This window comes from Gopherus flavomarginatus, chromosome 5 (genome assembly GCF_025201925.1).
Source record: "Gopherus flavomarginatus isolate rGopFla2 chromosome 5, rGopFla2.mat.asm, whole genome shotgun sequence".
NCBI classification, from domain to species: domain Eukaryota; kingdom Metazoa; phylum Chordata; order Testudines; family Testudinidae; genus Gopherus; species Gopherus flavomarginatus.
Window position 1 is genome coordinate 87,864,477 of NC_066621.1, and position 13,752 is coordinate 87,878,228.

Sequence of the window (13,752 nt, forward strand, 5' to 3'; positions counted from 1 at the left end):
AAAAGAGTTCCACCGACCTTCAGTTGGTTCAGATGGCCAAGACCTGTTTTGAATTTCATCCAAAATATTACACCTCCAATATTACAGTCCTTCAGGAGAGAAATCTAAACCTAACAAATAGGCTACATACCTTGGACACTCATTTCCCTTGATGGTCTCCCATTTCTCTGATCACTCTAGCCCAATTTTCACAATGAGATCACAGTACAGCTACATATGAATGCAGATGCACTTATAGAGCACAAAAGTCAGGTGTGTATATATTTGTATATCTATAGCTAACTCCTTGGCATGTGAATAAGCAGAGAGATGAAGCATGACAGAGTGCAAGTGACTAAAGCTGGGAACCCAAGTATCAGCTAAAAAGGATAGAAGTGCTCACCTTTGCTCTGAGGAGGGTTTTGGCTCCTGTCCCTCAGGACGTTAATTTCGTAGACAGCACCATACTGTTCGAAGAGTTCTCTCAGATCCTTCTCACACCAGCTCCGTGGAACCTGCCCCACAAACATCTTGATGGCATCTAGGTCAGGTTGATCTGGGTGATCCAGTGTGCCATTCATTTTCTTTGAGCTGCACAGGACAGGGAGGAACTTCTGTTACATCATCATCATCACCTCCTGTCTAGATTAATCCTCCCTAGGTACCAACTAATGTTGCAGCTCCAAACAGTCTGCTTATGATGCTGTGGAAAAAGATCTCTCAACAGCAGTATTTTAAAAGGACTCCTGCACACTCCAAGCAAACTAAGAGAACATTTAGATTTAGCCATCACTCTCACTATAGAGCTCTGTGCTTGGAGACTGTCTTTCCCCTCCTAGCTCCTACAGCAGGGATTGGCAACCTTTAGCACCCTTGGTGGACTGGGCTTGTTTGTTTACCTGCCGCATCCACAGGTTCGGCTGATCATGACTCCCATTGGCCACAGTTCGCCGCTCCAGGCCAATGGGGGCTGCAGGAAGCGGCGCGGGCTGAGGGATGTGCTGGCCGCCGTGTGCCAAAGGTTGCCGATCCCTGCCCTACAGTATAATCAGCCACCTAGATTTGGGACACCAAAGTCTTTTGTGTAAAAGACTGAAATGTCATTGCTCATCACCGTAGAACTGGACACAAGAAAAAACTGGAGTGAGAAGGAGCCAAAAACCTGGTATTTGCAGCAAACCTACTAACAAACCATAAAAATGATTGGGGAGCAAAAGAATTTTTATTTAAATCTGACAATCCACAGGTCCCTCTTAAGCTAAGGAAAAGTGACTAGAATGAAGACACTAGAAGTTCCATAAGAGGTTCACATTACAGTAAGATTCTCATGGGTCCAGAGAACTCTGAACAAAATTCTGGGGAAAAAACAAGGTCAGGATTGTGGCTGAAAATGAACACATTGGTCTTGTACACTATTTGGTCCCACAAGATGATCAGGATTGATTTATCATTGATCTTGAAGTACCATCATTTTGAGAAAACTAATGGAATATAGTACAGGGGGCCCAATTAGGGAGGAGGAATCATTTATCAGAATACAGTAAACAAGATTTTGTCTTCAACAGGCTTCCAGGTCATCTCTCAAACAGCACCCAGCAACTGATGATCCTACACAACAATCTGCATTGGCTCATGGTTTAGCTAGTGCAAGATGAGTCTTACTATTAGTATCAAAGACCTTAAATAATACAGGGTGAGTTGCTCCGGGAGACTGCCTGAAATGCTATCCTGCTACAGCAGCGGATATTAGCAGGGTGAAACTGCTAACAATCCCTATGTATAATCTAGAAGAGTGAGGGGAGAGGGGGCCAGTGACTATGAAATGATTCCCTCCTCCCTCCCACACACGGTTGAAGGCCGTGAGTGGCCTTCTGGGCCAGTCTTCTTATTTTAGTTTTTTTGTTGTCCTCTTTATTTACTGTACATTAAGGAAGATAGCTGTTTTATCATCTTGGACTTATCTGTGGTCATGTTCTTCCACAGTGTTTATTAAGAAGTCTTAAATCATGGAATTTTTAAAAACAAAATTACCAGTCAAGTTCCATTAAATGTGGACTGGATATTTATTGTGTGTACTCTGGCATCTCTTTCAACTTGCTATGTGCTGGTTCAGACACATAGGAAGACAACTGTTGCCATAAAGTGCTCCCACATTCTAAGAAGGGGTTGACAAGGATGGGAAGCATAAGGCTCTCTACTGGGAAAAGGAAAGGGTGTGACATAATGCCTTTCACTCCACCAGAACTCTCACTGCAAGGGATTAATGCCTTTCAAAGAAAACCCAACTCCTTTTATTAAGGGGTGAACTACATAATGCTTGAATTCTGAGGGAGAGCAACTGATAGGTATACATTATCCTGTGGCAGTTGGTCCCAGCTCTGGTGTCACTCCCATGAGAAGCTCCAAGAGGAGAAAAACAACGAGGAGTATTTGTGGCACTATAGAGATTAACAGCATGTCTCCTGGTGGCTAAATCCACATGGTCACCATATGACCTTAGAAACAGTTCAAAGATCATTCAATTCCTGTCTAAAAGAGAGCAGTCCAAAGCCATTCAGAAGGAAGGAATCTCCTAACACTGCACTTCAGCCACTGGTTTCAGAGCATCAGTATAGTGACTTCTACTGGATTCTGTAAGGACTGCCACCAAGTAGTTCTACCCCAAAGGGGTTAACTGTTTTCAGAGGGAATGAAGATGTGTTCTGAGCAGGAGAAAAATCAACTGTAAACAACTTCCAGGATTTCTTTTAGAATGCAGCTCCAAGACTCTCCTGCCCTTTCGCCTTTTCCTCCAAGAGGAATACATTAGGTAGGAAAGAAACTTCCAAAGAGGCAATTCCAAGCTAAGAACATAAGCAAAAAAGCAGATATGAAGATATAAAATACTTACACAGGACTGGCATTCAAGGAACAATGGTCCACCATCATCTCTGGGAGGAAATCCAACTTAAACGCAGCCATCACTTCTGTCTGTCACAAACCACTAACACTAAGTCAACGTACTGTCTAATCCACAAACAAAAACGCCACTTCCTAAAGTCCTGCAAGTCTTAACACACCAAGCCACACAAAAAACACTCAAATCACAGAAACAGGAGCTCAGGGAGACCAGCAATAGATATCAGAGAAATAGGCTGGACTGGAAAAGGGACATGGAGTCATGGATTAAAAGGGGGATGTGACCATGTGAAGGGAGGCTCAGCTCACTACACAATGAAAGTGCTGATGCATTGGGCTTGTTTTGTGCAATTTTCCCTGGCGAAGCAGGACTGAGTGCTCTGTCAGATAAACAGTGTCAGATCAATGAAGATAGCAGTGGTTGACAGAGCAGAAGGAACACAAACTCTAACCTCACAGACCCCAACAAACTCTTCACCCCTAAAAATGCCAGCCTTGGGGTCCACTAATAGATAGGTGCTGGAACTTGGATCAGGACCTGAGTGTTGACACCTTACAGGGCCAACATAGATCAAGGTATGGCTGATATCTTTTGCCATAATGAGTTCTAGTAGTTTGCTGCTACAAGGAGGCTTGACCACTCAAAACCTCCTTCTTATCTGTGAAGGAGTGCCTGCTCTGACTACTCTCCCTCTGCTACGTGCCAAAACACATGAAGTCTCACACAATAAGAATAATACTTTGCACATACATACAGAGTACATGAAATGTGAGGGCAAGAACAGGAGAAAGTGTCTAGTGGTCATTGTAGGGAACAAAGTCAACACTCTTGGATTCTGTACTGACCAATGCTATGGATTAATTGAGTCATCTTGGTAAAGTCAGTTGATCATGGTGCACCAGTTTCCTTATAATTAAAACAAGGACAATACATGCTGACCTACCGAGGTTAAGAGGTTTATATGTTTGTAATGCGCTTTGAGATCCTGGAGAGAAAGATGTTACAGATATGCACAGAACTACTACAAATGGGAAGACAAAGGAGCCCAGTGTTGAATATGCTGGGAAAACCGACCAGTACTAACCTGAATGGAAACAACATTTAAAACCATGTGTTCACCAATATTACACAAGAAACAGTTGCACTCCATTACTGTTTTAACAGCCGTCCTCCACCACCTGGCAAGGATCACATCCCACGCGCTACCTCTGTGAAATGATGAAAAAATAACTGGTCTCAGATACATCAGTTTCCCAGTTTGGGAACTGCAGACTTCACATTACCTTACACTCAAACATCACTCCAGCTTAGAGTCCTGCCAAAACTGCTCTCTAAAGTTTGCCACAATTTGGGGCCAGGAAGCTCTGCAGAAAATAATGTGGTTACACAAGGGGACGATGTAGTGGTGATTCTTTCCAAGGTTTATGTAGTTCTGTAGCTTGGCGCTACAGACTCCAAGTCTTACCAGTCAAAGGATAGCAGAACACCAAACAAAATACTTCCATCCAGCCTTCCCAAGCAGTTCTGCCTGGCCTTACAGTTGAGTGCAGAATGGAGGGAAGCTGTTCTGGCAACAGATTCTCCTGGAAGATGGATTTTACAAGGGGTACTGAGATTACTTATAACATTTCACAGGAGGAGTTTGATAATCATTAAGGGTGACTCCTGCCATGTCTTCCTACTCTTCTTTTCCTAAAGAAAAGCTGGCTTCATTCTACTGAACATAAAACATAACAGTTTAAAGGCAAACTAGTTTGAAATCCCTTCATTGGCTCCCTAAAGATTTCCATATCAAGTTTAGATTTTTTTGGTCTTACCTTCCAAGCTTTATACAATTCTGCTTCTCCCTATGTGCCAGTTCTAACTCTCTTTACTCCCACTCACACCTTTCAATCCACTCAAATCTCCCTCCTACTATTCTTCTTCCACTCTCAAACCTGGTCTACACTATGAATTAGGTCAACCTAAGTTGACCTGCATCAACCTAGTTGTGCATGTATATGCAGTACACCAAAATTTGTCTCTTGCTGATGTAAGCACCCGGTTACAGCAAAATGGTAACAACTCCTCCCTGAGCAACACAGAACCATGGTCAACCTACTCGCAGGACAAGTGTACACACTACATTACTTGTGTCAACCCTAACAGTCCAGCAACAACTATCTCACAATGTCCCTGTGACAGTGACCACTCAGGTCACAATTTTGATCTCCACTGCCCAGTGGTCACAGAGACCAGAAGATTGCCCCACCACCAACCTTTAAAACTCGTATGTTTTTGAAATGCCTTTTCCTGATTGCTCACCTTCGTGAGCACACCTACCAGCTCACTTTTGCTGTGTGTATCTGACCATGTCAGCTCCATGCACACACAGAGCTAATACATATGCTCCTGCCTGGAGCAGGCAAAAAGTCATGGATATCCTCATTCTGTGGGGGACAAAGCTGTGCAAGTACGCTATGGAACAGTCATAGAAATATCAACATCTACCTGCATATTGCACATGGGATGCTGAAACTTGAGCATCAGAGGGATGAGCAACAGTGCTGCATGAAAGCAGAGGAACTTCACTGGCATGCCAGAATGTAAGGGAGGTCAACAAGAAATCTGCTGCTGCTCCATAGATCTGTCACTTCTACAACAAACAGCATGTCATACTTGGAAGTGATCCCACCAGCATCCCACTCTCCACTTTGGACACTTCTCAGGAACCCAAAGCAGAGACCCCCAGACAGCAAGATGGGCGACGGGGTGCCGTGCGGGACTCAAACCATGCCACAAGCTGTCTGAAACTCTGCCAGAGACAAGCCAGTTCTGTCAGATGAACATAGATGAGCCTGCTGATGAAGGGGAAAAGAGCTCGGGTAAGAGTGTACATGCATTATTGCTGATAATCGTTTTTTCCCTTTTCGGTGCCTGAAACCTCACCTCTTCTGCCCTTCTTCCTCATTTAAAAATTGCACCCATCCCATATCCACGATTAGAGAACAAAGGCATTGATTTCTGATTCCTTACTTTTATGTTATAATATTAGAAAATAAAATATTAAGAGAATAAATTCAAAAAAGCAGTATGACAGTCCAATTATACCATCCATATCAGATCAGTGTCTGGTGATCGGGTAGAGGTAGAACAGACAGAAATAGAGTTGCATCCGCTTTTAAATCCTTTGGTTTCTTGGGCTAGGCAGAGGGAGCCATGCGAAGCACTTTGTTTATCTGAATAGGGATGTTCCTTTTATCCTCTTGAGCGATCTCAATGGAAATTTCATGGAGATATTCTGCAATCCTCTCCTGAATTTCTAGGTATGGCAGCCATGTTTTTCCCCTCATGATATGAAACGTTCCCTTGTCACTCTGCAATGAGTTTGGCTGGCACCACTGCAGGCTAGTAGGATTAGGGCCCAGGTGGCTTCAGGATGTCAGTAGAAGATGGGTTCTCTGTGCCTTTGTCACTCTCAGGAATTAGATATCAACCAAAATCACCACTGCCTGTGAAAATATCGCTTATATATGGAGATATACCTATCTCATAGAACTGGAAGGGACCCTGAAAGGTCATCGAGTCCAGCCCCCTGCCTTCACTAGCAGGACCAAATACAGATTTTTTTGCTCCAGATCCCTCCCCCCCGAGCCAATATTGCCAATATTCACTGCACTTTTCCTATACCTATACCCAGGGATCCCCAGGGTTTAAAGCTTCCATGGAGCAGAATTCATTCCCACTCCACACTAGGGTAGGCCATATTCACCATGGTTTGAATTGCAGAGCAGTGCTGTTATGAGGCACTCCAAAGCTAATGTGACAATTAGCGTTTCTTATTAAAGGTATTTATGGTAATAATGTAATGGAGTTTTGAATCTTTCCCTTTCTATTATGACTGTGAATCATATGGTATGTCTGTCTCCTTTAATCACCCCTCCAGGCCTGCTGAATGTCTGACAGAGATCAGGAAGAAAAAGAAGAGGTGTAGGGAGGATTTGTTCTGCAAGATCCTCCAACCCTCTATGGCCTTGGACCATAAACACAGGCCATGGAGGGGCCATAGGACCATGCCTATAGGGAAGGGCCAAGAATAGAGAGAGCAGTTGCTGCAGCAGAGGGCAAGCATGAGCATCAAAAAAATGCACCAGGACATCATGGGTTTGCTCAGGCAACAAACTCAGATGCTGTAGAGCAGTATTGACACAGACACTCCAGACTCAGCAGCTTTTCTAAACCTTGGAAAACTCCATGGTCAGTGCACTCTACACTCCCCAACACAACAAGTGGCAGCATCATATACATCCTTACCTCTACCAAGCCACATCAGGAGAAAACAAGAACCAGAGCAACGCATATACTGACATGCAAAAACCACAGGATCAGCCACAACTTACTACACCAGGGTCAGGCAACCTGCGGCACGCAAGCTGAATTTCAGCGGCACTCACACTGCCCGGGTCTTGGGGGGCTCTGCATTTTAATTTAATTTTAAAAGAAGCTTCTTAAGCATTTTAAAATACTTATTTACTTTACATACAATAATAGTTTAGTTATATATTATAGACTTAGAAAAAGAGGCCTTCTAAAAACGTTAAAATGTATTACTGGCACGCAAAACCTTAAATTATAGTGAACAAATGAAGACTCGGCACACCACTTCTGAAAGGTTACCGACCCCTGTACTACACTGTAGGAAGTTTACATGAATGTTCACGGTTTACTTCCATTTATACTTGAGGTTTTAAAGTATGGTTAAGTCCCTTCATTTTCAGTTTAAACAGATTTTTACCGAAAAGTTCCCAGGTTTTATAAAAAGTATCATTTTTTTTCTGACTTTCATCCTACTTTTGTAGGATTCAAATATATATAAAAATAACTTGTTTTATTAGGAAAATACAATACATTGCATGAGATATATGTATTACAAGAATACATTAGTCTCTGTGTATATTCAAAGCTGCCTGTTGAAGTAAGGCTATTATTAGTCTAGAAGATACACACAAACGAACAGGCGTGTACGCAAGCTCTACAGTGCGTATACATCTGAACGTACTGACGAATTTCACGCCTACCATATACATATTTCAAGCTGCTGGCAGATAACGGTTTGAAGATTTGACACACTAAAATGGGAAGAAAATGAAAATCTGTATCAGAATACAAGTATTCAAAAGTTTTAAAAAACAAAAGCAGGAGAAAAGGATGAAGTTGAGTGTTTGCGCTGCAAATGGCGTGGCTGAATTATTAAATGTAAATATCTATAGGCTAATAGTTCTAAATCTACAATGAGGGCTTTGGAGTTGTGCTCCAGCTCCAGAAAAAAACCTGCAGCTCAAGTGCTCCGGAGCTGCTCCGTGCTCCAGCTCCGTGCTCTGTTCCAAAGCCCCGTCAACAGTAAACTGTTTATTGAAACGAAAAGTTTTATTTGGGAATTAAAAGAGATATTTTCTTAAACTCAAGGTGTTTTAGTTTTGCAGCAAACCTCACTGATGAATGGAATTCTAAGCATTAATCTACTGAATACTTTTTCCTCCTGGGTCTTTCCGTCCACCAAAATAAATCCCGATATTTACCCAGAAAAATTATTAAGAGCTTTTTGTATTGATTTTCACTTGTTTTTGTTGTTGTGATAATACACACTGAAAGTCTCAGGAAAAATAAAATAAAAACTGAAAATGAAGGGCCCTAAGTATGGTTTACCCTGTTACAGTGTTGCTAAATGGTTTTTACCTTGTATGTTTGTTTGCACTTTAATTTGTTGCCTGTTTCTTTGAACAAAATAAAATTGTATTTTTGGAAACACAAACTATCTTTGTTAGTTTACACCACACATTGCAAAATTCACAGCAGAAGGCAATAACCCACCTATACTCTATACACGAGACACACTATTTCATAGAAGCAACAGACAACATTACTGTGGATGACTGTTAAAATGGGCTTTTCAGGCCTCCCTCAACCATATGGCTCCACAGTTGGCTCTTCTAATAGACCTAATAGTCCAGCTGTTCAAATTCAGAAGACAGTCCACTTTGCTGCTCTACCCTGGCGGTAGCTTTTCCCCCTTCACGTCACAGATATTATGCAGTACATAACATGCAGCTATAATGATGGGTATGTAAAAGCAGCAAAGAGTCCTGTGGCACCTTATAGACTAACAGATGCATTGGAGCATGAACTTTCGTGGGTGAATACCCACTTCGTCAGATGCATGTAGTGGAAATTTCCAAGGTATATACATGCAAGCAAGAAGCAGGCTAGAGATAATGAGGTTAGTTCAATCAGGGAGGATGAGGTCCTGTTCTAGCAGCTGAGGTGTGAAAACCAAGGGAGGAGAAACTGCTTTTGTAGTTGGCAAGCCATTCACAGTCTTTGTTTAATCCTGAGCTGATGCTGTCAAATTTGCAGATGAACTGAAGCTCAGCAGTTTCTCTTTGAAGTCTGGTCCTGAAGTTTTTTCTGCTACAGGATGGCTACCTTTAGATCTGCTATTGTGTGTCCAGGGAGATTGAAGTGTTCTCCTAAGGTTTTTGTACACTGTCATTCCTAATATCTGATTTGTGTCCATTTATCCTTTTCCATAGAGACTGTCCAGTTTGGCTGATGTACATAGCAGAGGGGCATTGCTGGCATATGATGGTGTATATTACATTGGTGGACGTGCAGGTGAATGAACCGACGATGGTGAGGCTGATCTGGTTAGATCCTGTGATGGTGTCGCTAGCGTAGATATATGGGCAGAGCTGGCATCGAGGTTTGTTGCATGGATTGGTTAGAGTTACTATGGTGCGGTGTGCAGTTACTGGTGAGAATATGCTTCAGGTTGGCAGGTTGTCTGTGGGCAAGGACTGGCCTGCCACCCAAGGCCTGTGAAAGTGTGGGATCATTGTCCAGGATGGGTTGTAGATCCCTGATGATGCGTTGGAGGGGTTTTAGCTGGGGACTGTATGTGATAGCCAGTGGAGTCCTGTTGGTTTCTTTCTTGGGTTTGTCTTGCAGTAGGAGGCTTCTGGGTACACGTCTGGCTCTGTTGATCTGTTTCCTTATTTCCTCGTGCAGGTATTGTAGTTTTGAGAATGCTTGGTGGAGATTTTGTAGGTGTTGGTCTCTGTCTGAGGGGTTGGAGCAGAGGCAGTTGTACCTCAGTGCTTGGCTGTAGACAATGGATCGTGTGGTGTGTCTGGGATGGAAGCTGGAGGCATGAAGGTAGGCATAGCGCTCAGTAGGTTTTTGGTATAGGGTGGTGTTAATGTGACCATTGCTTATTTGCACTGCGATGTCTAGGAAGTGGACCTCCCATGTAGATTGGTCCAGACTGAGGTTGATGGTGGGGTGGAAGCTGTTGAAATCGTGGTGGAATTTTTCCAGTGTCTCCTTCCCATGGGTGCAGATGATGAAGATGTCATCAATGTAGCATAGGTAGAGAAGGGGCGTGAGCGGACGAGAGCTGAGGAAGTGTTGTTCCAGGTCGGCCATAAAAATATTGGCATATTATAGGGCCATGCGGGTGCCCATAGTGGCGCCACTGATCTGGAGGTATATATTGTCATCAAATTTGAAATAGTTGTGTGAGAGGATAAAGGCACAGAGCTCAGCAACCAGTTGTGCTGTGGCATCATCAGGGATACTGTTCCTGACAGCTTGTATTCCATCTGTGTGGGGGATGTTTATGTAGAGAACCTCTACATCCATGTCAAGTATCAGAGGGGTAGCCATGTTAGTCTGGATCTGTAAAAGCAGCAAAGAATCCTGTGGCACCTTATAGAATAACAGACGTTTTGGAGCATGAGCTTTCGTGGGTGAATACCCACTTCGTCAGATGCATGTGACGAAGTGGGTATACACCCACGAAAGCTCATGCTCCAAAATGTCTGTTAGTCTATAAGGTGCCACAGGATTCTTTGCTGCTTCTACATCCACGGTGGCTAGGATGGTGTTTTCTAGAAGGTCACTAGTGCATTGTAGTTTTCTCAGGAAATCAGTGGTGTCACAGAGATAGCTGGGAGTGCTGGTGGCATAGGGTCTGAGTAGAGAGCCCACATATCTAGACGGTCCTTCAGTGAGAGTGCCAATGCCCGAGATGATGGCGCGTCCAGGATTTCTGGGTTTGTGGATCTTGGGCAGTAGATAGAATAACCCTGGCCGGGGCTCTAAGGATATGTTGATTTGTTCCGGTATTAGTGTAGGGAGTGTCCTGAGTAGATGGTGCAGTTTCTTAGTGAATTCCTCAGTGGGATCTGAGGGAAGTGGCCTGTAGAATTTGGTATTGGAGAGTTGTCTGGTGGCCTCCTTTTGGTAGTCAGACCTGTTTATGATGACAACAGCACCTCCTTTATCAGCCTCTTTGATGATAATGTCAGGGTGGTTTCTGAGACTGTGGATGGCATTGCGTTCTGCGTGACTTAGGTTATGAGGCAAGCGATGTTGTTTTTCCACAATTTCTGCCTGTGCACGTCGGCAGAAACATTCTATGTATAGGTCCAGACTGTCATACCCTAGATCCCTAAATGATGGGCATGTTTGCCTCACTGAGATCCAATCTAGTGAGTAAACAGTGCCAGCAACACCTCAATCCTCCAAAAGCATTTACTTGTGAAGGCATTCTGTGCCCCAAAAAATTAAAATTCTGCAAACAATATTTTAAAATTCTGCAAATTTGTCAAATAAATGTGAAGACTCCAGTATGGCACCCAACTCTGACACAGCGCAAGGACCCAGTCTGCCCCAGAAACACCCCTGGGCCCTGCCCCTCGGTGTGGGCCGGCAGGCTCAGCAAGGCAGGATCCAAGTGTAGAGGGGCTTAATGTGGGGGATCCAGGCGTGGGTTGAGAGGGTTCTGTGTGGGAGCAATTTGGGTGCAGGCGGCTCAGTGGGGGATCTGGTGCACAGGAGCCTGTTGGGGAGGTCTAGGTGAAGGTGGTTGGGGCACAGTGGCAGGGAGTGGGCTAATGGGGGTGAGGCTGAGCTCAGCAGAAGCGTGTGGGGGCCTCAGTATGGGGTCCAGCTGCTGAGGGAGTAGAGCTCAGTGAGGTGAGAATCTGGCTGTGGGGGGCTCGCTGGTGTGGTCCAGATGTAGAGGATGTGGGAGTCATGGGGAGAGGGGTTCTGAGTGCGTGTCTGAGGCTCGGCGGGAGGGTCTGGGTATGATGGGGTCTAGCATATAGAGGAGCAGCTCCCTGTACAGGGATCCCTCCCCCTGCAGCTGAGGAGCAATGGGTGCAGGAGAGCTTGCAGAGTTTACTGCAGCCGGGGGAGAAATCTGGAGGTGGGTCTGACCCAGCCCTGGATGCCACATAGGGGAAGAGAAAGTCCCATCCTCCCCAGCCCAGCCGGGACTAGCAGCTGAGCCCAGTGCAGGGCAGGAGCCACCAGCCGGGTCTTCCCCAGTCCCGCCTCCTGCCCACAGTGATTTACCTCTCTGCCGGCTGCCCTGGGCACCCAAAATATACTGCTGGGGAGGGAAGCATGACCGCTCTTGTGGTTTCCCTTTGCTTCCCAGTCAAAAAAATCAGTTTTTCGTGGGGAAGAAATCTGCAGGTGACAAATTCTGCACTTGTGCAGTAGCGCAGAACTCCCCCAGGAGTATGAATTGTTACTGCACAGATTAGGGTGACCTTATTTCCCAAAGGAAAAATGGGACACCACAGCTAGCCTGACACTCCCCCCCCCCACTTCCTCTCCTCATGCAGGGGTGGTCCAAGCTGCTTGCCCAAGGCTCCCCCACCTTTGCCGGGCTGGCGTTGCTGCTGGTCCAAGTCCGTCCTCCCCACCCTGTGAGGCTGGGCTGGCGTTGCCACTCACCTCGCCCCCTACATTCCTCCACATCCCACTTTTTGACGAAAGTGGGCATTTGTCCAGTTTGCTCTTGCCAACTGATCAAGTCAGCAAGACCAAATGGGGTAAATGCACACTTTTGCCAAAAAAGTCAGGACAGCTGGGACAGGGCTTAAAAAAGGGACTGTCCTGGCCAAAACGGGACATATAGTCACCCTAGCACAGATAGTACCAATACACATTTTCTCCTCCTCTAGCATGCCTCACATCTGCTCTAGTAGTGCCACCACTATTGTCAAGAGGTAAATTCAATTTGTGGCACACTGAATCATTGGCTCCCTGCTGAGATTGCGACAAGTGGGACAACTAGTGTCAAATGGGATAGTGCTTTTAGGTCAAAGCTTATCTGCTAGGAAATGGATTAAATCACCAATTCACTGCACACAAGTCAAACAGCAATCAAGACCCAATTTGCCAGTGACCTAAATGTCATTCCTAATAACATGAGCCATTCAGTCTCACCCCCTCCACACTAGAAAGATAGGGTTCATACATTTCAGAGAATGATCTCAAAACAAACTGTTTGCATCCCCTCTTCAGGCACACACACTCCCCTTCTCCCCCCCTTCAGAAAAGCAGCCAAAGGGAGCATGCAGGAGGTGCACTCAATCACCACCAGCTGAGGTTGCAGGTGCTAGAAAATTCTACAACTCAATGGACCCCAGGCTCTAGACACAATGAACTGTTTCTCTAGTAAAAAACAGCTGCAAGACTTTACCCGAATGTTTGCTTTCATGGTGCACAGATTGCAGTTATTAAAGCAGCCTTAGGCTGCCAGCCCAGCACCTGACCAGCTACAGCTATGTTTTCTATTTAAGTGACTGAAATGACAAAGGTTTACATTGATACCAAAAAAAAAAAAAAATCACATGAATGGGAGTGAGAAAGTCTCCCTGGCAGGTCTGAAGTAACTGCCCGTCTATCGTCACACTATTTTCTTACTGCACAACTACTAAAAAAGTAAACTCAGGACACGTCCACACTACAGAGTAAAATCGAAATAAAATCGATTTTATAAAACAGATTTTATAAAATCGATTTTACGCATCCACACT

At 44.6% G+C, this 13,752-nt stretch overlaps 1 protein-coding gene across 5 annotated transcripts in view; it reads right to left on the reverse strand.

Moving 5' to 3' along the window:
- Nucleotides 1-13,752, reverse strand: part of CELF1 (CUGBP Elav-like family member 1) — a 90,686-nt gene that overhangs the window by 38,760 nt on the left and 38,174 nt on the right. For all 5 annotated transcript variants that reach the window (XM_050953523.1, XM_050953522.1, XM_050953521.1 and 2 more), the window contains exon 2: nucleotides 383-570. In XM_050953523.1, the coding sequence (XP_050809480.1) occupies nucleotides 383-560 (178 nt within the window). In that variant the 5' untranslated portion in view covers nucleotides 561-570. The remainder of the gene's footprint in view (nucleotides 1-382; nucleotides 571-13,752) is intronic.